General features: G+C 52.5%; 2 protein-coding genes across 7 annotated transcripts in view; one reads left to right on the plus strand and one right to left on the minus strand.

Annotated features, from left to right (window-relative positions):
• The window catches only part of LOC111154668 (chloride voltage-gated channel 6), a 31,340-nt gene extending 22,379 nt beyond the window's left edge, over positions 1 to 8,961 (minus strand). For 2 of the 3 annotated variants that reach the window (XR_002641097.1, XM_022514465.1), the window contains exons 1-5: positions 8,687 to 8,961; positions 7,829 to 7,888; positions 3,409 to 3,474; positions 3,014 to 3,079; positions 443 to 509 (exon numbers count right to left, since the gene is read on the minus strand). Coding sequence is in view for 2 of the 3 variants with exons in the window: in XM_022514465.1 (XP_022370173.1) it covers positions 443 to 509; positions 3,014 to 3,079; positions 3,409 to 3,474; positions 7,829 to 7,888; positions 8,687 to 8,773 (346 nt within the window). In the remaining variant the exon portion in view is untranslated. The remainder of the gene's footprint in view (positions 1 to 442; positions 510 to 3,013; positions 3,080 to 3,408; positions 3,475 to 7,828; positions 7,889 to 8,686) is intronic. The other variant, XM_022514466.1, reaches the window with a different exon arrangement.
• Positions 8,962 to 9,096: 135 nt separating this feature from the next.
• On the plus strand, positions 9,097 to 22,962 carry LOC111154700 (methylenetetrahydrofolate reductase). Of its 4 annotated transcripts, none has more exons than XM_022514549.1 (12): positions 9,097 to 9,146; positions 11,787 to 12,032; positions 13,819 to 14,057; positions 14,846 to 14,956; positions 17,435 to 17,628; positions 18,333 to 18,583; positions 18,877 to 19,011; positions 19,222 to 19,402; positions 19,647 to 19,829; positions 20,783 to 20,884; positions 21,796 to 21,915; positions 22,239 to 22,458. In XM_022514549.1, the coding sequence occupies exons 2-12, from the start codon at positions 11,800 to 11,802 to the stop codon at positions 22,452 to 22,454; spliced, it is 1,965 nt and encodes a 654-aa protein (XP_022370257.1). In that variant the 5' UTR covers positions 9,097 to 9,146; positions 11,787 to 11,799; the 3' UTR covers positions 22,455 to 22,458. The 4 variants fall into 4 exon arrangements, with proteins under 4 accessions (XP_022370257.1, XP_022370258.1, XP_022370256.1 ...); XM_022514548.1 differs by lacking the exon at positions 9,097 to 9,146 and adding an exon at positions 11,404 to 11,513 and having other exon boundaries at positions 22,239 to 22,962; XM_022514550.1 differs by lacking the exons at positions 21,796 to 21,915; positions 22,239 to 22,458 and adding an exon at positions 21,402 to 21,683.
• Positions 22,963 to 23,708: the final 746 nt, after the last annotated feature.

Genomic DNA, 23,708 nt, shown 5'->3' on the forward strand with positions numbered 1-23,708 from the left:
GCTCTCTGCTCAGCAGGGAGCCTGCTTCCCCCCACAACCCCGCCTGCCTCTCTGCTTACTTGTGACCTCTGTCAAATAAATTAAAAAAAAAAAAAAAAACAAAAAAACTGTCTCAACTACTTTGGCCCTTTACTCTTTCCAACAAATTTAGGAAGAGAATTTTCCAGTTCCACAAAAAAGTCTATTGGAGTGTTGATTGGGACTACACTGAATTTATAGATGATTGGGAAGAACAGGCATCTTTGTGGCATTTATGTCTTACCAACCTGACTACGAGGTTCTCTTAACGACTTCCTATTGTGTCCTACGACGATAAATAAAAACTTAAGCCAAAAGGCTAATAAACAGCTCTTCTCTAGATCATGTCTCCTGTTCTCTAAACAAGAAAACAGGGTCAGAAACTGCTGACATGTGGGAACACCAAGAGCCGTGGAAAGGATACATGTCTGTACCACTCCGAACTTGAGCTGGGTGAAGAGGCGGACAAAGAAGTCCACAAAGAGACCCACCTGTGAAGAGAAGGCAAACGATCACTCAGTTTTTCCCCTCAGTGGCACACGCACTTCACCCCCTGGCCCTTCCCGGTTGGCACACGCACCCACGGCACCAAGAGGCACAGAGTGAACGCCTTTCCTGCTAGTCACTGACGTGCCAGGAGATTCCCTGCCAGCCTGGCCCTACCGCCCCTCCAGAGGACAAAAGAAGGGCGCACACGCAGTTAAGTTGAGAGACGGGGAGCAAAACAAAGGGAAAGGCTGCAGGAAAAGATGTAAAATCCAGGAAGACCATCCCGTGACTAGAGAAATCACCCAGAACTGGGTGAGGGGCTGCTCAGCATTTTCTGGAGGCAGTTTCAGAAGAATTCCAGTAACATCTTCAGTGATTCTTAGCTGAGTTAGCACATAACTTAGGATATTACTTTGAAAAACACCCTTTACTCAGGTGTATATGGCTTTTGCATATTTGTTATTACTATTTTTAAGTCACTATTTTGATTTGCAGCCAACGGTTACCCTGTTAAGGCAGAGAAAACCACTCATAGTCCAGCAGTCCACGTTAAGCCCCAAGTCCTTGCTCTGGGCTTCATGGAACCGAAAGGCTTGTTATTTGGTGGATTCAGGATCAAAGGCTTCAAGCCTCTGGCCTTCCCTCAAGCCAACGCCCCGAGGCTTTTAAACACTGAAGCAATAGGTTGTGACAGATCGAAGGGTAAGATAGCCAGCAGGAAAAGGGCTGGTTGCTAAGTTATAAAGGCAAATCTGCCTTCCAGCAGCAAGAGGGGACATGAGAGGACGTGAGGGGACGTGAGGGGACTGGAGAAGTTGCTAGCATTGGTAAACGGCAGTTCAAAGGAGTGTGATAGGAAAGGAGCAGAAAGACTAACAAGTAGATGGCTCGTGATTATACCTATTACAGGGACATTTCCAACCAGAAACATACATAGCAAAACAGACACCTTGAAATTTCAACATAACAGTTAAATCAACCCAAGTTCTCCCCATAATAGAATGTTACCAAAGAGGTCTTCTGAATGCCCTTTGTCTTAACTAGAAAAATGTTCCCTGGACCTCTGAATTTACTGCAGCAAAAATCTGACAAATGCTAGGAAAATAAAAACTGGTCAGCCTTTATGGCTAGATCATACTAAATACGGGCTTACATCCTATGGGTATATCACGCAGAGTCAAGATTGAAACTTGTAGTCAGTTCCGGTGAGATAAACAGGCCGCTGCTTAAAATATATATGATCTAGGGGCGCCTGGATGGCTCAGTGGGTTAAGCCTCTGCCTTCAGCTCAGGTCATGGTCTCAGGGTCCTGGGATGGAGCCCCGCATCGGGCTCTCTGCTCAGCGGGGAGCCTGCTTCCCCCCACCCTCTGCCTGCCTCTCTGCCTACTTGTGATCTCTCTCTGTCAAATAAATAAAATCTTAAAAAAAAGGAAAAAAAAAATATATATATATATACTACCTGTTATGCACTGACCGTTTGTGTCCCCGCCCCCCAAATTCATCTGCTGAAATTCTAACCCCTACTAGGATGGCATTACAAGGTGGGGCCTTTTAGGAGGTGATTCAGTCCTGAGCATGGAGCCCTTGTGAAAAAGATCACTGGCTTTATGAAACACCCAGAGAGGTCTTTCCCCCTTCTCCCCTGTGAGGACAACAGCCAGGAGTCAGGAAGCAGGCCCTCACCAGACACTGATCTGTGGGCACCCTGACCTTGAGCTTCCAGCTTCCAGGACTGGAAGAAATAAACATCTGTTGTTTAAGCCCCCGGCAAGTCTATGGCATTTTTATTAGAGCAGCCCGAATGGACAAAAGCAGCCTACCTGAACACTGTAGTGATAGAAATCAGATGTGACAGATATAATTTTGATTGGCTGCTGACTTTTCCAGTTTCTCTTCCCCAATTTTAAGTGTGGTTAGGTCAGCAGTTAGGATTCCAGGCCTTGTGCTACTACACAATCTGGCAGTGTTTCATAATCTTTTCTTGTCTGTGATTCATCTGTGAGCAAACGGACTCCAGAACCCTGTGCATTCGGGCACATTCCTCTACCCACAGCTGCCAGCTCCACCTTTTAGATAAAACAAGCAGTGCGCCGGACAGAAGCCCAGGACAGCACAATAAATTCACTGAGATCGATGGTGTCCTGTTTACTGGCACGCCACACTAAAGGAAAGGGTCTAACGGCTGAGTTTTTCCCACTGTTTTGCTTTTTCCCTACAGTGACCTCAATTTCCATGCAGTGCTCCCCTGACTACGTTGTCCACCTGACAACCATACCGTATTGTAAGAGCTTGGTCCTGACCAAGCCTTTGAGTGCTTTAAAGAACACCAGCGCTGTAGGATTCACTTTCATAAAGTGAAAGCAAGAGAAGTGCCAAAAGCAGTGTCAGGATTATTATTTGCGGGGAGAAAAAAGGCAGTCTCAGTTATTAGGACAAATGACCACCCCTCTGACCCACCATACCCCCACCCCGCCCACCAGGCCCCCTGTGCCCCGCCTGCTCACCAGCCCAGTGCAGACTCCAATGGCGAACACCATCATCCACTTCACCGCCTCATACCTGCGGCCTTTCTGTTCACACAGGGAAAGACAGACTCAGTTTCTTATGTGGTTTTGTCAGCAGCAGGGAAGTAGCACATCCTGGCCAACCAGTTTTAGGCTAAATTTCACAGAGACAGCAAGCCTGGTAGTGGTATCTGGTATGACAGGTGCTTTGCTTTCCCAGAAGGATGAGCTCTAAGAGCCCAGGCCAGGTGCACTGAAGTGGGTACTTTGGTTGGCAGAGGTCTGAGGAAAGGGGCTGAAAGCCATGGGGTAAAGCTATCTACGGGGACATTAAGATGGGAAAGGGAACCTGCTGTAAGATCTATTCAGTCCCAAGAGATCAATAAGGGACTCACCTTATTATCCATGGTCTCCAAAACTTCCAGGTACGGGTCATTGATACAGCGATCATAATCCAAACTCTGGAAGAGAAACGCGAGTGAGAAGGTCACAAGCAGATAGGAAGAGTTAGGGAAACCTGGAAAGGGGTGATGCTTCACGTTCCTGCTACTCGAAGTGTGGCTGGGCAGGGCAATGGACCTGCAGCCCCCCGGGGAGGAGCTGGTTGGAAATGCAGATTCTCGGACCTCCGGACCTGCCTCGAGGGAGTCTGTGCTTGACGCACACGAATGTTTCGGCAGTGCAGCTGCAGGTTCATGCTTCGGGAAAAGCTTTTAGTTACCTACCTTTGAACTTCCTGCTTCTGCAAAACCTGAAAAGCCCTCCGGCTACCACCAGCGTTCCCCGACTTATCCTATTACGTGTACGAAAGTTTCAATTCACCGGAACCAAATTAATTTAGAAAATCATTTAATTGGAAGTATCTTCCATAGTCAGCTTCTACGAGGAAGAGGTTAGTCACGAGACAAACCAATGTGGAGACTATTCTGAAAAGCAACTTTCAGTTCATGTTAGGAAGAGGTAGGGATTTCACGCAGCTCCTAAAAGGACGTCTCCAGCCGTGCTCCTTTGACTCTCTTCACAGAACACAGATATTCTGCAAAAAAAAATCTGCCTGTGTGCCAGAGACATCTTGAGAAACAATTCAAAGAAACTAATTTTATTTCTTCTATGTTTTCTAAGAGAAACAGGCGTCTGGCAACAAAGGAAAATGGTCTGCTGTGTTCTCTCCTCCCTAAACCTGTTGCTACCAACACATCAGCTGCTGAACAAACGAGACATTGTGGCCACACTCTGAGCATGACTTAGCAGTCAGCCGAACACAGGTGTGACATGTGACAATTTGTTCCACCTACATCTATACCCAAAGTCCAAATCCCTTTTTTAAAAAGGGGCATAAGCAGGCAGCTTATGAAATCAATGATCAGACAACCAAATACGGGAGACTATATAATAATAAGGTAATTACGAAAGATCCAAAGAGACAGAGGTGGAAAATATGCAAAAATTATTAAGTAAAAGAATGGGATGCCTAACACCAGAACATCAATCTCTTCTTTTTTAAAAATTGATTTGATATTTTGTAAATATGTACCAAGGGACTATAGGACCTGTTCTTAAAACCTGATATTGTTTCATTCTCCTTTGTGATGACGAACTCTCTTCTATTTCTGTTGTATTCTGCTCTTTGTGTGTGTGGTGGGGAGGGGCGGGGGAACAACTTTAAAAAAAAAAAAAATTTGTATAGGTGTTCTGCAGGGCTGCCCAAGGTAATGAGGTTATAAATAGCATGTGGTCAAAGGGGTAAGCGGGACTGAAAGGCAACCCAAGTTCAACGAGGAAGGTCATCTCAGTGCTTACACAAGCAGCACCCACTTGAGCTAGGGGAGTTGCTGTGGCCCAGAGGGAGAGGTCCTTTATTCTAAGTCCTCTGCTCTGAGGGATGCCTTTTTCTAATTCAAAAGAGCAACACAGGTTGTGACCTGCGTGAAAACACCACTATTAACAGCCCCACCCCACAGATAGAGGGTTATCGCTAATCAGACCACCTAGTATGAGAATGGATGTCAAACCAGGGATTCTAACGTCACTCAAGTAGGTGCAGTGAACTCTTAGTGAGGCAGGAAGGAGAAAGAGCACATTTTAGAGAGATTTTCAACAGAAGGGTTTTCTAGTTGATCCCTAGTCAAACCTGAGCAGACTTTTCAGAGTAAGTGTCTAGCTAAATTTGCTCTTATACAAAGTAAATGTTCTGAAAAAGCACTTACTTGAAGATAGTTCATTGAGAAATATTAATGACTCACATGAAACATTAACCTATAAAATTTACATAAACATGCGTATCAGGTGAACGGAAATGCATTACAAATACAAGTGCACTTTAGTAAAAGGAGAGATGGAGCCTTGGGGACAGCAGGGTCATGGAGCAGAGAAGCCGTGGTGAGCTCCAGGGAGTAGAGGAAGGTTGCCAGAAAGTTCCTGTCACGCTCACACAGTCATGGTGACATCACTGGGTTCAGTGAGGGAGTGTGAGGTAATAGCACAGTATGGGGCTTCTTATACAATTCTTGCAAACCTCTCAGCTATGTGCAAGGAGACAAATATTTTAGAAATATTGGAAAATACATCAGTAGATACCGTGCTTTTTGACTTTGATTCATTAAAAGCATTTCCATCAGTGTAACACGTTAAACTATACCATGGTAGTGCAATTGGCAAATTCCAGAGTCCTAAAAATTATTCTGTCAAGTAAACTGCAAGGGCAAAAAAGATGAAGGAGGAATCTTCGGATTGAAAAAAAAATGTTAAAGGGGGGCACCTGGTGGGCTCTGTTGGTAGAGCTTGCAACTCCTGACCTTGGGGTTGTGAGTTTGAGCCCCATGTAGAGGGTCAAGATTACTTAAAAAAAAAAAAAAAAAAAAAAAGTTTAAGGAAAATTTAAAAGATAATCAAACAAATGCACTGTGAGGACCTTATTGGGAACTAGGGCCAAAGAGTAATAATAAATAATAATTAATAATAATTAAAAAATTACAGAACATTAAAAAATTATATGACATTTATAAGACAACTGGAAAATCTGAACACTGGATATTTAATATCAATGCATTACTGTTAATTTCTTAGGTATGAAAATGGTATAGTGGTGTGCTAAAAAAAATCCTTGTTCTCAGAGATGCAAATTGAATTATTTATGGGTGAAATGATGTGATGTGTAGAATTTTCTTCAAAATAATATGGGAAGGGGATGGGAGCCAGACGAAACAAGGGTGGGCATGAGCTGAATGAATGTTGAAACTGATGAGTATAGGGGGTTTCAATATACTATTCTATCCATTCTTCTTTATGTTTGAAATTCTCCATGATGAAAGTTTTTTCAAAATTCCATGTTATACTAATAAATCCTAACAGTTCCACAAAATTCTACAGCAAAAGAGAAAATATTAAAAAAGAAAATTAGTCTAAGTATGTTATTGCCCTAAAATATTGAATTTTTAAAGTCTGTCTCATAGACTTTTTTTTTTAAGGTTTTATTTATTTATTTGAGAGAGACACAGCACGAGCATGAGCAGGGGAAAGGAGGCAGAGGGAGAGGGAGAAGCAGGCTTCCTGCTAAGCAAGGAGCCCCATATGGGACTCAATCCCAGCACCCTGGGATCATGACTTGAGCTTAACTGACTGAGCCACCCAGGCACCCCTCTACGTGACACTTTCAAGAAAGCACTAAACATAGAAGATTAATCACACTTCTTGGAATTGCTCAAAGAAGCAATTAAGGATGAAGAAGAAAAGAATAGTCAAGACTAGTTCACCATATAGAAAAATCAGATTAAATAAATTGTGGCATAATAAAAAAGTATTCCTCAATTTGAAAAAAACTGTAGTAATGTATTAACAATAGAAAGATTGTTTTCAAGTTAAGGAGAAAACATGTTAATATATGTAGCAGAATCTCGCTTCTGTTATTTTTTAAAAAACAGGAATGTAAGCATGGAAAAGGGTATTCAGTAAAGTTCATAGTTATCTTTTAGTGGGTGGGGTAATGCGTTTTTCTCTAACTTCTTTTTGTAATGGCTTAACAATTCTCTATCAGAACCATGGCCTGTTTTTGTTATTTCAAAAGTCACAGAAACATTATCAGAAACTGATTAAATGATAAAAAAGCAAACTGGTTTGGTTTTACTCCAGCAGCGCCGGCCTTACTAAACACACACACTCTTAGAATCCTATTCTTGAACTAGAACTACAATCCAGAGCACTTCAGAGAGGGACACCTGGGTAGCTCAGTCGGTTAAGCATCTGCCTTCGGCTCTGGTCAGGATCCCATGATCGAGTCCCACATCCGGCACCTTGCTCAGCAGGGGAGCCTGCTTCTCCCTCTGCCTGTTCTGCCTGCAGTTCTCATGCTTATGCTTTCTCTCTGTCTCTGACAAATAAATAAAATAAAATCTTAAAAAAAAGAGAGCACTTCAGAGAGAAGCTGTTTGGGCAGGAAAACAGTCATCTGGAAAGTTCTCTAAGAAGAGAAGGAAGGTCTCCTGTCCCACAGCTGTTATGATGAGCACGCACCGTCAGCTGCTTTTACTCTCAGTCTCTAGTTGTAAAAGTAAATAGTTTAAGGGCAAACATGCTCTATTGAGGTTAAGGTACCACAGATCTATGAATGCATAGAAACACATCAGACCCTGTTTCGGGGTGATGGTGAGAAAGGGCTTGTCAAACAGTCCCTTTCAGAGAGGGAAATTACCTCTTACCCATTCACTCCCCGGGAGAGACCGTCAAAGAGCATCCCTCCTTAGAATCCTAATGCTTCTGTCTGAAGTGACCAGCTCCCTCACTGCTTTTCTTACCCAAGGCAGCAACTAAGAATCTCACCTCATAGTCTTTCCTTGGCAGGATCTCATCCTCCTCCTCCTGTGTTTCTCCAAGGATGGTCTAGAAAATAGATCCACAGAATGGTTAAATGGTTAAATATCAAATGATTAAAAGTAGAAAGAGACATAACTATTTACTAAAATTTGATTGCTTATTTCCAAACCATCTGGAACTATTATCAAATGGGAACAAGATCTCAAAAAAAAAAAAAAAAACCACTTTTGGGATGGGGGTGATGTCTGCGGCTATAGTCTTCCAGGTGAGCTCTTCGTTTCTACTGTTACGTTCTCTAAATAACCACTCTTGTCTTCAGGACCCGTCAAAGATCTCCCATGCCAGATAAAGGAGAAAAAAATTCAGGATCCATCGGATAATGTACTGAATCTGAAAACAGAAGGGACCTGTCAACTCTGGGACACAGCAACTCAAGTTTTCCCAGGGTGCTTTGCAGAGGGAAGCTGGATTACCAATGACCCAGAAAAGGTGAGGGATACAGTCAGAAAGGGCTGGAGAAACTAAGCCAGCCGCTGGATAAGCACCGAGTCCAGCGAAGGGGCTCATTCTGACAACGCTCGCTTCATTCAAAACTCCTTTCACATGGAAATAAAAGAAAACATGGATGGGATTAACCGGAGAGGGCCTGGATTCTCCCGCAGATTACAAGGGAGGGGTTATGAAGAAGACCAGAGACTTGGGCACGGGAAGCGAGGCAGATGCTTGGAGAGCCGAGGATGCGGTGCCCGGGCCCCGCCCGCGGCCACCTGAGGCCCCAGCTCGGCCCGGCCCCACCCCCGGCAACGCCTCTCACCGTCCCTAGGCAACCGCCCCCTCCCCAGCTGGGCTCCGCGCGTTCCTTACCAGCTCCTCCGGGGTGCGGGTCTCACGCTCACCGCAGCAGCAGCACCACCTGCAGCAGCAGCACAGGGACCCCCTGCACCCCGCCATCTCCCTCCTTTACTGCCACTCTGGAACCCTCCGCCAACCCCCTCCCACCCAGAATCCGCGCCTCACGTGACTGGTCCCCGACAGTGTCACGTGGTCCTCTCGAGCCTGGGACGGAGACAGGGAGTGGCTGCAGACGGGTGGGGCGAGGGCCCGCGTCACATGACGGTGGAAGACCCTTTTCCCTTGGGCGCGGCCATGTTGGGGACGGACTTCCGGTCGTTCGCAAGGATGGTTTCCGCCCTCTGGTCCCGCCTCCCTCGGCAACCTGACACCTGCGCCGCGCCCCGCCCCCCACCCCCAAGCCGCACGCTCCCACACACTGGTCAAGCAGCGGCTTCGGGCGCGCGCGTTCTGAGTCACCCGCGACGGAAGGGTGAGTGGAGGCGAGGCGTGGGGTCGCTAGGGAGGGATATCCGGGAAGTGAGGCCCACCCACCCGGGGGCGGGGTTGTGAGGGGGCCGGCCCGCCCTTCTAGGCAGTGGGCTTCTGCCTCTCTGTGCGACCCCTCAGTTGGGGGGCTGGTGTAACCGCCAATGGCTGAGACCCCCAGGGACTTCCAGCTGTGAACGGAAAATTCGCTTTCGGTCCCCGGCGTGGACGGAGGGGACCCCGGGGAGGAGGCGGCCCTGAGACGAGGGTGATGACTCGGCCCCCTGGGACCGGGTCTGGGCCCGCGTCCCCGCCCCCACCTTGACCCAGTGACCGGGTGACTCGATTCGTGGTCTTCTAGCAGGGTGCCGGAGGCGTCTTTCCGGCTCCGGTCTTTTAAACTTGCCTCCCAGCTGAGCACCTGTAGGCCGCTGGTACCGCAGTGTCCGGCGCCCACTGTGTCGGGCTGCCCCCAGGTGTCCACCCTGGCCCTTCTGGGCGGGGTGAGTTTCGTATTCGCGCACTGCACGGTGCTCGGCACAGGTTAAGCAAGTGGTCAGTAAATGGCAGAGAGTTATTTTGAGAACAGAGTGACAGCGCTTGACCCATTGGCGCTCACTGAGTGCTGGCTGTGATGACTGTGCTGGGCATGGGGGATGCCACAGGCAGGATACTGCGCCCTGGTCTCAGGGGACTGGAGGGTTGGAGAGGAGTCAAAACTATGAATCCACAAATACAATCCTATGGCCCTGTGGGAGTCCAGCTTTAAGATGGGTAAGAAGTGATGTGAGGAAGGAGGCTGAAGAAGGCACGTGCCTGGCACTTACTAGGAAGGCAGTAAGTCTGTATTAAATAAATGAAAGGGCAGGTAGTTCTGTTTCCTCCCCCTCTCTTGGTTTTGTTCCAGCAGACAATTAATGAGCCACTGTCTTGAATTGAGGAGAAAAGCCAGCTAGGCTGATCTTGATTTTCTCCCTTTCCTTACTCCCGTTGGCCGTCCCTGCTGAGAAGCTGGAGTTTTAAATCAGGATAAAAAATGGGCATCCCTAGGAAGAAAAGTCATTGGTACAAGTGTTTTTACTCTGGTCTTGACTGTGGGTGTACAAACTGGTGTTATGTGCCCCTGTGTGTGTTGCAGGGGAAAGGAGCAGTAGAGTTCATCCATTTCTCAGGAGTCTAGGACCCCCAAGGAGTTAAAAACCCCAGCTGAGGGGCGCCTGGGTGGCTCAGTGGGTTAAGCCACTGCCTTTGGCTCAGGTCATGATCTCAGGGTTCTGGGATCGAGCCCCGCATCGGGCTCTCTGCTTGGCAGGGAACCTGCTTCCCCCTCTCTCTCTCTGCCTGCCTCTCTGCCTACTTGTGATCTGTCAAATAAATAAATAAAGTCTTAAAACAAACAAACAAACAAACAAACAAACCAACCCTGGCTGAGCAGTGACTATCCCCTGAAAGGAATGAACTTGGCCTGGTTGTTCCTCTGATGCCCCATGTCACCATACATAGGATTTTCACTACTAAAAGTGTGTGTCTGCACATTGCTGTTCAAGAATTCTGTTCTGTCTCGTTTTTAAGTATTTGTTTCATTTTCCCCACTAAACTGGCCGGTGACGCCGTGCCCTCCGCTGGCCTGCCTGTGGTTGCCATGGCTTAGGGCTTCGTATGTGGTGATTGTGCAGTCACTGTAATTAACCAGCTTGCGTGGTGTGTGTAAGGAGAACAGCCTGGAAGGCAGGCATGGATGCAACAGCTTTTGTTCTGAGTAGGACACAAATTCATGCCCTTAATTGAACTTGGGTCCGGTTACTTGTGAAACCCAGCTGGTGTCGAGGTCTAACCCATGACAGTTCGTGCCACTTTTTGGAGTAGCACGAACTCAGGAGAAGTCTGGCTCCTTTGTCATGCCCACACTCCTTCCATCCATCATGCAGACAAACTGTTCTAAGTAACAGGAGATGTTCCCGACAGGGCCAGACTGAGCTCTGCCTTCTTTGGAGAGTAATCCGGTGACTCTGTTGGCCTCCTGTCTACCAAGCCCAGCAGTCTCCAGTCCACATCCCCCTCCTTCCATCTGGCTTCTGCAACTAGAGCCTCAGCCCTCCCTCCCGCCTGAAAGCCTTGCCCCCGCCCCCTTGCTCAGGGCCCCAGCTAGTCTGGCTCTGGGCTCTTCCCCTGTCATTGCTCCCTCCGCCCAGAGGAACACACTCGCTGGGGAAGTTTCCTTTTGTTTCTTCCCCACCCACTCTGGGTCCCAGCTGGCGGAGATGGACCATCCAACACCCAAGGTTCTCCCTTCCAGATCCCACGGCCCCTCCCTAGGACTGTGGACTTTGGAGGCTGACAGGGTGAGGTTCTCAGTGCCACCCTCCATCAGGTAGCTGTCACCGAGGGTCCCTGGGCAGAAGGAGCATGTTTCTGTGCCGGGTGGGGGCTGGTTTATGTGGAGCCAGGCGGCTGTGGAGGGCAAAGCGTTGAGGGAGGCAGCATAGACAGTCACAGCTGTAGTATGTGGAGCCACTGGGTAGGGGCATTGTTACCCTTACCCTCCTTGGCCTTCTTCCTGCTGGAAACGCCACATCTCACTTGACCCTGCCGCTCCAGGACTTGGCTGCCTGCCCTCTGACACTCCTGCCCCCACTCCTTGCAGCCGGAACCTGGCCATGGTGAACGAACCCAGAGGGGATGGCGGCCCCCCTCCCCGCTCGGAGGGCAGCAGCAGTGGCAGCGAGAGCTCTAAGGAGAGTTCGAGATGTTCCACACCTGGGCTGGACCCCGAGCGCCACGACAGACTCAGGGAGAAGATGAGGCGGAGGATGGAATCTGGGGACAAGTGGTTCTCCCTAGAATTCTTCCCTCCTCGGACGGCCGAGGGGGCTGTCAATCTCATCTCAAGGTGAGCTGATGTAGTTGGGGAGGTGGGGTCAGAATGAGGGCCCCCCCACCCCAGGGGAAGCAAAGCCACAGCCCTGCTGCAGGGAGGTCACACTCTGACCCGGCAGGAAAAGGCAGCCAGCAGGGGTGGAAAAGAGCAGGGTAGACCTAGGAGCTGCAGCTTCTCAGCTGTCCACAGAAGTCCCTTGGGTTTTTTTTTAAAGATTTATTTGGGAGAGAGAGAGAGAGAGAGTGCGCTCGCGCGCGAGCAGGAGGCAGGAAGAGGGATATGGAGGCAGGGAGAGGGAGGCAGGAAGTGGGAGGCAGGGACAGGGACAGGGAGGCAGGGAGAGGGAGAAGCAGACTTTATCTGGGGTTCGATCCCAGGACCCCAGGATCATGACCTGAGCCAGAGGCAGACGCTTCACCCTCTGAATCACCCAGGTGCCCTGCATCTGGAATTTTTAGACACATTCTTCAACGAGTTAAAAATGTTGATTTTCTCAGACTGCGTTCTTTGGTGGAACTTGGGACTGACGCATGAATACAGTTTAGGAAGTCATAAAGCAGTGGCTTGGAGAACATTTTCAGTTAAGTTAGGAATTCGACTTAAATACCTTTTGCAATCTAGAAATGCCAAACGAATTACATTAGCGCCTTATGATTTGTGGTTCCTTTTTTTTAAGTTTATGCATTGTACCACTTGCATTTTTCATGTGTCGCTCTGGAAGTTTTGAAGTTCAAAGACACGAGAGGTTTTTTTTTTTTAATAAGATTTTATTTGATGCGGGGAGCACAAGCAAGGGGAGGAGCAGAGGGAGAGGGAGAAGCAGGTTCCCCATTGAGCAAGGAGCCCGATGTGGGGCTTTAATCTCGGGACCCTGGGATCAGTGACCTGACCCGAAGGCCGACATCCAGCCCACTGAGCAACCCAGGTGCCCCAGCCCCAGGGTATTTAAATACCATGTTACAGCTGGTCAGTCAGGCGCGTGTGCACATCTGTGGCTCTTGAGTCTCGTTCAGGAACCGTGGCCGTGGTCTAGAAGCCTGCTGGCTGCTGCACCACAAGGAGGCGGGCGGGGGTTGGGGGGAGTGTAGCATGAAAGAAGCTTGTGTCTGCTCACCCTCTTTTTTCCTCTTCCTAGAGTGAGCCTCTGCTTGCCACTCAGAGAGTTCCCCATACCTTTGACTAGCAAAATGTCTGAGCTCACCCGAGATAATACAAGTGCAAGCACTTTGAAAAGGCTGCAGGGCTGCCCTCTCACAAAAGGGTTGCATTGTTGATACCAGTTATCTCTGCAATCATCATCATCATTGCGGCGCCTGGAGGGCTCAGTCCGTTAAGCATCTGACAGCCCAGGCCCTGATCTCAGGTCGCACTCAGTGGGGAGTCTGCTTCTCCCTCTTCCTCTGCCCCTCTATCCCCCTTCATTTTCTCTCTCTTTCTCAAATAAAATCGTTAAAAAAAAATCATCGTCGTAACAGGAGTTCCCATTGACTGAGTGTTCAGTATGTACCAAGCACTGTTGGTACTCCAAGGGCTGTGGAGCCATCTATGGTAATATTGTCACAGTGTTATTATTATGAAGTACTGTTCTCTGGCACATTTTTGAAATGAGGTAACGGAGGCCCAGTCAGATTAATTTTCCCAAGATCACACAGCTACTAAGTAGCAGCGCCCAGATATGAGTGTGGGTCATCTGGTTATGACTTGCCTGTGATGTATCCCTCCCTCCCAGAGCCCATGGGAAGGTGGTGAAGGGCCGTGTGCTCTCAGGAGCCCCTCTTCAGAAAGAAATTACCTACAGGTTTGATCGGATGGGGGCAGGTGGTCCCCTCTTCATAGATGTGACCTGGCATCCAGCAGGGGACCCCGGCTCAGACAAGGAGACCTCCTCCATGATGATTGCCAGCACTGCCGTGAACTACTGTGGCCTGGAGACCATCCTGCACATGACCTGTTGCTGTCAGAGCCAGGGACAGATCACGGGCTACCTGCACAAGGCCAAGCGGCTGGGCCTGAAGAACATCTTGGCGTTGCGGGGAGGTGTGGAGCCAGCCCTCTGCTCACTGGGATCTTGCTTCCTGGAAGGCCTCTTCCATCCCTGGAATGGCCCTTTACTTTTCACTGGGTCCCCCACTGAGCAGCTCAGCATCCTCTCCCATCCCGTGGTGTCAGCTGGCCTTGTGGGTAGTGAGCACGGTCGGGCCGTGCAGATGGACCCACTTCATCACTTCTGGACTCTTGGTCTTGGCATCGGAGCTCAGTCAGGACTGCAGCCTTGCCTGATAGCCCACTGCCCTGGCTACACAGCTCCAGCGATCAGAGAGTGCGGTTCTGGCACTGATCCCCCAGGGGGGTGTGGGGACAGTTCCTCATACCTCTGGCACCTGTTGTCATCATGCACCCGAGTGTGGGAAGAGGGACCTGGGTGGGGTGGTGCTCCCCACTAGGACTCACCTGGGAGTAGGAACTCCTCTGGGAGGCAAGAGCTCCAAGAGGGTGGGAGGGGGAGCAGTGGGGTTGGGGGAGGTGCCTGAGCACACCCAGATCTGGGGAGGGAGGGGGTCCCACATACTCCAGGCTAACTGCAGAGCTGCAGCTGTCCCCTGCTTGGCGCTGCCAGCACACTGCACGAGGAGTCAGTTCTCGGTGAGTGCTTGCCGGGATGGCTCTATCTTCCCGGCCGCCGCTTGCCAGGTGCTGTGCTGGGAGAATCAAGGCTTGGCCTCAGAGAAGCCTGCGGCCCTGGGGGTGGGGTAGGGAGGAGGATCATAAAGGCCATCTGGAGCACCAGTGAGACCCAGTGACTGTGGCCTCTGCCCCCCTTGCAGACCCCGTGGGTGACCAGTGGGAAGAGGAGGAGGGAGGCTTCAGCTATGCCGCGGACCTGGTGAGGCACATCCGGAGCGAGTTTGGGGACTACTTTGACATCTGTGTGGCAGGTGAGTGGCTGGGCCTTCCCAGCATGGGAGGACAGGGAAGGGAAGGCGTGACATAACCAGAGGCACAGAAGGCCCACCGGCATTCAGTTCAGGACCCAGTGACCCAGGCTGTCGTGGGCCTGCACCTGTGCTGGGGGAAGGAGGCTCAAGAGCCGTGTCACACACTGTCCTCGCTCTCATTCTGTCATCTGCCACCTGCCAGGCTGCCACCGGCCCTTAAGTTTTTAATCCCTTTGCCTTTTTATGCTCTTAGCTTGCTTCCCAGCCCTATTCTTCTTTAAACAAAAAAGGGATGTTAAGACGGGGGTGGGGGGGGCAAGGAATTTTGGAACCCTTGTCAGGAAATGCTACGTGACCTCACGAGGCTCTGGACCAGGAAGCAGTGAGAAACCAAGGCCTCCCTCGTTCTGTCTGGAGCCGCAGAGTCCCCCATCTCTGCCTCATACTACGCACGTGCTCCACGCTTCCAGGAGCTCTGAGTGTACACTTTTGCACACACGTGACCTGCCACCAGCTCCCGAGTACACACAGTCGCTTCCAGCCAATAGTCCTGACAGACTGACGGGTCTCAGAGTCCGCTCCAGACTTTCAGGAGAGGGCACTGGACCGGTGCAGCTCCTGTTCCAGGGGCTACAGCCAAGAGGCAGGGCTCACCTGCTCAAGATGGATGGGGCGGCCTTCCCTCTTAGCCCCACTCGCTGGGATCGGGACTCGGCTCCTCGAGCCAGGGCTTGGGTACGGTGAGGCAGCTTGTGCCTGGATGCAAGAAGTCCAGGGATTACCTTGAACGTCGTCCTGACATGACCATTTTTTTCTCAAAACTTTATTGGGGAAATCATACCATTTTTTTTTTTTTTTTTGGAAATCATACCATTTTTACATGAAAACCAACATGGCTACGTTCTGGAGTAGCACAGAAAAGGGATGTGAATTTAAGAAACTAATCCACATGGCCTCAAAGAAGTTGTCGCCAGTGGCTTTGAACTTAGTCCGTGTGCACATCTGCTCTTCACAGTCAAAGGGGCGTTTAGGTGAGTCTGGGAGGCCCTGATGAGGAGTTAGGAGCGCAGTGAGCATTTCCACCTGCTCAAGCATTCCCTGCTCACACGGGCCGCCGTTTGGCCAGTAAATTGGGGAGCGCGCACGTGTGCAGTAGGCGCTGGGTGGTCGTGCACGGAGGCGGGCCGAGCTGTGAGCTTGCAGGTGTGGGCCTGGGGCTCTGCCTGTGGTAAAGCAGACGTGTGGGATGATCCAGGTGGAGACGCCACGCTGGCTGTGACCAGAAATACAGTAAACGGGCAAAATCTAAATGTAAGCAAATGCTACGTGTGTTCGGTGGTAATTGAGGATTTAGAGCTGTGGTTTGAGCTTTTAAAACCTCCTTGTTTTTGAAATTGCTGCTGGAAAAATAGCCTTATTGAAAGTGAAAAATGGTGGTGCTCAGTCCTCCCACCCCTTCGCCTCCTGAGACGGGTTTTTATATCCATTTTTTGATGACTTGGGGTTTCTGCAGAACAGAAGGGCCTTATCACAGTAAAGCAGCTTGGCTCCCCAGCAGCCCGGCTCAGGGTCCTGCCCAGAGCTTAAGCTCAGGAAGCCAGCGCTCCCCTGTAGCTTCCTGCAGGCCTACAGTTGTCCTTTGCAAATACCGAACACGGCTGCTTGTGAGTTCAGTTGCTCAGGAAAGGAAGCAGACATAGGGTTCACGGAGCTGCTAAGGAGCCCAGGTGACACGGGGTCCTGCCTCCCAGGCAGTTCTGGAATCCCGCCCTTGGCCTCCTTGGCACGCGGTCTCCAGAAGCTCGTTACTTTTTGGTGGGGCTGCTCCTTCCAGGGTCAGGCAGCTCTCTGGGACCGGTCCTGGCTCTGGCATCAGAAGCAACACAGACTAGGACTAATAAGGAACTTGAAGGCGAATCCCTGTTCCCCTGCGACAGACCTTTGGGCTTTCGGAAGTAGTTCCGGGGTTCTCTCCATTCTCCCCTTCAGAGGGAACATGCCTACCTTCTTCACTTCTTCCCGGGGCAGTGTGGTTTCTAATGTCCATACTCTTGGACCCCTGAGTAATCTTCGTGTTAAAATAAAAGCACGGTTTTGAATCCAGTGCCCAGACTCCAGCCCAGGACCCCAGATGCTGCCAGACCCATGCTAAAAATGACATTTTCTCTTTTCTGTGGCCCCAGCATGCCACCAGATTTGCTCGGCGCTCGCCACGGACCTGAGGCAGGACAGTACAGGGAGTTGGGTGCCATCCCTCCCCCCAACTCTTGGGCAGGTCGCCCTAGGCCACCTCTCACCAAGGGTCACAGCGAGAGTGAGAAGCACAGCCGCTCACCGCCTTGGCCTGTCTGCTGAGGTGTTGCAGGGGTCAAGAACCTCTGAGGCAGAGGGCTCTCTGCTCCCAGCTTTCTGGTCTCTTACTCACCTTGAGCATGTATGTGGGAGCCAGCCTCTCCCTACTGTCATCCCTGTCGGCAGGTTACCCCAAAGGCCACCCCGACGCAGGGAGCTTTGAGGCCGACCTGAAGTACTTGAAGGAGAAGGTGTCCGCAGGAGCCGACTTCATCATCACCCAGCTTTTCTTTGAGGCGGACACATTCTTCCACTTTGTTAAGGCTTGCAGCGAGATAGGCATTACCTGCCCCATCCTCCCCGGCATCTTTCCTATTCAGGTGAGGGTCCCAGGAGGTTCCGTGGCCTCCCTCCATCCCCCTCCTAGCACAGGCCAGAGCCCTGGTGTGAAATCCAGTGCCTGATGCTCAGGACCTCTCCCTTCAGACGGGTGCAACATGCCTCCCCATGTTGGTCCCCTTTGAGCCACCCCCTGCCCCCAAAACAGCACCATTGTCTATTGGAGGGACCAGCTGACCAGTGTCCCTAAAAGGGATTATATCTTTCATTATAAATCTTGGTAAAAAATCAGTGTTTCCCCAAACTTGACTGTCATCAAAATCATTTGAAAAACTTGTTTTGAAAGGTAGATTTCCAGATCTCCTGTCTGGAGGTTCTGATTTAATAGGTCTGAGGTGGGGCCTGAGAACTTGCATATTACTTGTTAAATTTTACAGGTGGTGCTGATGATCAGTGCAGCTTGGGAGCCACTGGCCTTGATGCCCACCAAGTTATCAATAAACACACCTAGGGGCGGAAGGGCTAGCTCAGCCCAAGGGCGGGCATGCTGTAGGCAGCTGCTACACTGAGTGGAAGAAGCTGGACAAGGCGGGGGTACTCCTACAACCCGGACTGGCTTTCCTGAGTCACTCTGTGTGACACTACGGTTGGCCGGGAGGCCTGGTGGGATGGAAAGGGCGGTAAGTATTTCGGGGGAGAGACGGGCTGGGAGACGGCACCCCACAGCCCTTTGTGTCTCGTACAGGGCTACCATTCCCTTCGGCAGCTCGTGAAACTGTCCAGGCTGGAGGTACCACAGCAGATCAAGGACGTGATTGAGCCGATCAAAGACAATGACGCTGCCATCCGAAACTATGGCATTGAGCAGGCCGTGAGCCTGTGCCAGGAGCTTCTGGCCAGTGGCTTGGTGCCAGGCCTCCATTTTTATACCCTCAACCGCGAGATGGCCACCACAGAGGTGCTGAAGCGTCTGGGCATGTGGATTGAGGATCCCAGGTGATGCCACTGGCCCTGAATTTGGGCCCGGGAGGCACAGAGGAAAGTCAGATGGGCAGACAAGGCAGAGAGAGGTCACAGAATGAGCATGCCCTAGCAGTGCTGGCTACCATGGCGATACGGAGGGGTGTCTGCCATGGCTAGCCGTACACTTAGGGTTCTGTCTCAGTGGGAACTCCATGCACAGTCAGATCAGAGAACTCCGGCTGATTGCTGTCCCCACTCTCCCCACCTCTGCCTTTCCTGCTTCCTCTAGCCAGTCCCTTACTCATCCTGTCTCCATTCTCACCCAGGCGTCCCCTGCCCTGGGCCATCAGTGCCCACCCAAAGCGGCGGGAGGAAGATGTACGTCCCATCTTCTGGGCCTCCAGACCAAAGAGTTACATCTACCGCACGCAAGAGTGGGATGAGTTCCCCAATGGGCGCTGGTGAGCACCCGCAGGCAACCCATTGCAAGTGCATCCTGTTTCTTGGGGGGGGAGGCAGAGGGAGTTTGCCTGCTTATTGGCGTGCTTTTTGGGGAGCGGTGTGGGACGGGATTCATAGGAATGCCCCTTGGGCAAGTGGGCACAACTGTCCCTCTGTCAGGAGCCCCAGGTCAGGAGTATGCCTTGCCCCCTGGGCACCTTCTCTGCCAGGGGCAATTCCTCCTCGCCAGCTTTCGGGGAGCTGAAGGACTACTACCTCTTCTACCTGAAGAGTAAGTCCCCAAGGGAAGAGCTACTGAAGATGTGGGGGGAGGAGCTGACCAGCGAAGAAAGCGTCTTTGAGGTCTTTGCACACTACCTCTCGGGAGAGCCCAACCAACATGGCTATAAGGTGAGTGATGCTGGGGTGGGGTTCCTGGTTAAACCCCCTGCCCTGTCTCCCCCTGCCCGTCCCCACCCAAGCCTCCCATCTCTGTCTGAATGGGGCACCTCCGCAAAGGGGAGGGTGAGCTGGGAAGTCCCCACCTGGGACATCTAGAAAGGCTGATGGACGCACAGGTGGAGCCTGCGAGAGGGAGGGTGCCCAGGGTGCCCGGTGTCATCGCTGTCCCAGCCCGGGTCACCCTCTGCCCCAGGTGACTTGCCTCCCTTGGAATGATGAGCCCTTGGCGGCCGAGACCAGCCTGATGAAGGAGGAGCTGCTGCGCGTGAACCGGCAGGGGATCCTCACCATCAACTCGCAGCCCAACATCAACGGGAAGCCGTCCTCCGACCCTGTCGTGGGCTGGGGCCCCAGTGGGGGCTATGTCTTCCAGAAGGTGCGGCAGGGACACACAGGGCTGGCCCACCTTGGCCAGCCCCCGGGGGTTCCCTGGAGATGGGGACAGAGAAGCTCCCCTCCCTCCCTGGGGTCTCTTTATTCTGGGGGGCAGAGGACGGTGCGGACAGGAGCTCACGTGTTTAGTCAGACCTGGGGATGCAGGTCACTTGACTGCCATGCGCTTTAGCTGTCTCTTCTGTAAAAGGCAGAGAGAGCCCGTCATGCTCTGGGGCCGAAATGAACAAAGCACGTGCTTGGCACGTGGGAAGAACATAGGAAGCATTCGTGAATGGAACTGCTACTGGTGTCCCGAGTTGACACCTTTCTCCTAGGGCTCCTGGAGTTAAAACGCCATTCTAGAACTGTAGCCCGTGGGCTCTGGAGTTTGAAAGAGCTGGGTTTTCAGTCCCCGCCCCGCTGTCTCCCTTCAGTGCGCCCCATGGCTCAGCTTCTCCGGACTAAGTTTCCTCATCTGTGGGATGGGGGTAGCCATGCTCCCCCTGCAGGCCACGGACCCAGCCTCATCCCGGACAGGTCCTTGGTGCTGGAGAAGCCCTGGGGGCACTGTTAGCCTCCAGTGAGTGGGGCAGCCGGGATGTGTCGGGGACCCTCCTGCGTCTCAGCTTACCAAACGGGCCTCCCGTCCGGCTTCTGAAGCGGCTTCTCTGTGGGGCCTTTCCTGGCTGGGAGAAGGAAGGCAGCTGCCCTCAGACCTGTCTCCTGGAGAAAGCCCACACGCCTGCTCCCCTCCCCGCCCTTGCATTCGCCCATTCTCAGTTGTGATTCGGTCCACGTGGCCATGCTAGCCCCAGGGCCTCAAGTCCTGCCACACGTGTCTGCGAGGGCGCCTGCCCGGGGTGTTGGGAGGGCCAGCGTCCATTCGCGGTGCACATGGGGCAGGGGTGTGCAAGGACTGGGTTTGATTGCTGGTCTCCCCCCACCTGCCCATAGGCCTACTTGGAGTTCTTCACTTCCCGCGAGACGGTGGGGGCGCTTCTGCAGGTGCTGAAGAAGTATGAGCTCCGGGTTAATTACCACATCGTTGACGTCAAGGTAGGCCGGCCCCGGGCTTTAGCCAGAGCTCAGCAGGCCCCGAGTCCAGGGGCTGAGGGCACCGTGTTTACTCCATCCGTCTGCGAGCACTGAGCACCTAGCGCTGGCCAGGCATGGTGGAAACATACGCCCAGAGCCAGGCCCCTGCTCTCAGCCCAGAGGGCCCCCAGTATAGGGAGGGGCCCAGTCCGTGGGCAATTACAAATCGGGTTGCCCTTCTAACAGTAAGGTTCAGTATGGGATGCTGGGGACCCAGGGAAGGGACATCTAATCTGGGAGGTCAGGGAAGGCTTGGAGGGGTCCCCTGTGGTTGGAATCTTTGAGGACAAAGAGCAGGCATCCTGGGGAATGGGCGGAGGCCTGTGAAGGCCTTGTCTGCTGGCCTATGGGGACACTGCTGGGTGGGTTCAGAGTAAGGCTAAGAGAACTGACTGTGCTGCTGGGGATTGGGGTTTCCTCTAAATGCCAGAGGGAGCCTTTCCTGGCAGCAATGGCTTGGCTCCCCATTTTGTCATAGGTCACGGTGGACGGGGTGTGGATAATAGGACCAGGGAAGACTAGAATCACAGAGGCCCTTGTGTCAAGCCAAGTAGCAAGGGGCAGCCTGGCTGGGCAGACACACAGCAACAGATCCACAGACCCGTAAAGGGAACCAGCAGGAGCCAGCAGGACGTCCGGATGAGGAGGATGCGACTTGGGGGGGGGGTGTGGAGCTAGGAGCACAGGGAGGAGGAAGGAAGTGCCCCGCCCCCGCTTTCCCGGGTGGGACTAAGAGGGGGCAGGTGGAGGGGATGGAGCAAAGCCTCCTCCACCACCACCACCCACCCCTGCGAGTTCCCAGGCAAGAAGATGACTGCAGTGCCTACGCCCAGGTCTGCTCTGACCACCTTCCCACCCCCGTCTGCCCTCAGGGTGAAAACATCACCAATGCCCCTGAGCTGCAGCCCAACGCGGTCACTTGGGGCATCTTCCCTGGGCGGGAGATCATCCAGCCTACGGTGGTCGATCCTGTTAGCTTCATGTTCTGGAAGGTAAGGGGGCCAGGAGTGGGCGTGCCCCGCACACCCAGCAAACCTTAAGCGGGAGGTGTCATTGGGGCCACGTCACCAGGGCAGGTGGGCTCCGCCTTCCTGGCTGGGTCCTGACCCTGACTCAGGGTGTTGGTTTCTGGGCTGGAGGTGACTTTGCCGGGAACCTTTGTTCCATTCCTGGAAGTGTCCTGTGGAGCCGCTTACAGGCCCTTGCGGGGAGGAGCGAGGAACATGGAGCCCTGACCCAAGGGCAGCTCTGTTCACCTTGCCTGCCTGTGTGTGCACATGTGTGTGTGTCTGTGTGTGCATGCGTGTGGCTGCAGGATGAAGCCTTCGCCCTGTGGGTTGAGCAGTGGGGCAAGCTATACGAGGAGGAGTCGCCGTCCCGCATGATCATCCAGTACATCCACGACAACTACTTCCTGGTCAACCTGGTGGACAACGAGTTTCCGCTGGACAACTGCCTGTGGCAGGTGGTGGAAGACACATTCGAACTTCTCAACAGGCCTGAGCCAGAGCAAGACACACAGGCTCTGTGATCCCGGACCCTCGTGGCCTTAGCCTGAGGCCCCTGCTGTCCTGCCTTCCTCCTCCCCAGGCCTGGTTCTCCCGGGGACCCCTCTTCTCTGGCATTTCTCCCCCAGCCCCGGCCTCCACTCCTCACGAGATGATGGCAGCTAGACTGGCCTGAAGCTTCCCGGCTTTGGCTGGACCGGAGTCAGCCCCACGGGGGAGCCTGGTGTTCCTCGCTCGGCCTAGACTGTGTGCACCCTGAGGAGTGCACCCTGTCCTGCTGAGGACCGTGGTGGGCGGAACAACATCCTGCCTGAGAAGAGAGGGCAGTTGTTGCTGACCGAGCCCTTGGACCAGGGCAGCCGCTGGGAGCTGGCTGGGGACCTTGGGACCTGCGGAGCAGCAAAGTGAACCCCGGGTGGCAGGCATTTGCGGTGCTGTGGAAGACACTGGCCCAGCGGAGGTGGTGGCTGCTGGCATGTCCGCTTGTGGCTGGAGGGGCAGACCCTGCCCTGCCCACCTGCTTGGAGGGCCGCCCGCTGGGCTTCTAGACAGGCCTTGGCCTGAAGCCTGATAACGCCAGCATTTCTTGGGCCCCACCCCCCACCCCCCTCCTGTCTGCCCGAGAGCCAGCTAGGGCTTTCACTTTTCTCCTGTGCTGCTTTTCAGAAGAACTATTTCTGTATTCCGGTGGTTCAAGAGGGAAGGTGCCTCGTACAGGTTAAAGGCATCTCAACCCTTATACTTGGTGGATCCCTTGACCTGCCCTTTATCTCCTCTGGCTGCGGAGGGGATACCCTGTCTTACTGTCAAGGGCAAAGATAAGGCTCCACAGAGCAGGACTGACTTCTTCCTGGCTTATTTTTTTAGGTGGGACTTCTTACTGCCAGCTGCTTCTGACCCTCTGCTCATCCTGCTCCCGAAGCTCTCTGCCTGGCACTGCTCCCCAGCAGTCAGCCCTCGAGCCCCACTGCCCAGGGACAGTGACTGCTAGATGTGTAGAAGCTGTTCCCTGTCCTGGTCCCAGTCCCTGCCGGCTGGTCTTCACTGACTCAGCAGGAGGGTAGGGTAAGTGTCCAAAGAGCAGCCTGATGGCAGAAGAGGCAGCCAGGGTCACGGGTGTACCCTCTTCACTTCCATCCCAGGGTGGCTGGCTGAGGCAGAGGGGCAGCTCTTAGGGGACACTGAGCAAAAGAAGCAGCTGGGACTAAGAACGGTGTTTTATTGTTTTTCAGAGCTCAGAGAGCCGGCTCCCGGGTCACCAGGCAGTGGGATGTCTG

The sequence above is a fragment of the Enhydra lutris genome, unplaced genomic scaffold (assembly GCF_002288905.1).
Source record: "Enhydra lutris kenyoni isolate GAN:26980312 unplaced genomic scaffold, ASM228890v2 scaffoldscaffold38, whole genome shotgun sequence".
NCBI lineage: Eukaryota > Metazoa > Chordata > Mammalia > Carnivora > Mustelidae > Enhydra > Enhydra lutris.

Coding starts and splice junctions, on each gene's coding strand:
- LOC111154700 (XM_022514548.1), top strand. CDS start 11,404: ATGGACCATCCAACACCCAAGGTTCTCCCTTCCAGATCCCACGGCCCC. Junction 14,058..14,845: donor CATCTTGGCGTTGCGGGGAG/GTGTGGAGCCAG, acceptor CCCCCCTTGCAG/ACCCCGTGGGTGACCAGTGG. Junction 17,629..18,332: donor CCGGCATCTTTCCTATTCAG/GTGAGGGTCCCA, acceptor TGTCTCGTACAG/GGCTACCATTCCCTTCGGCA.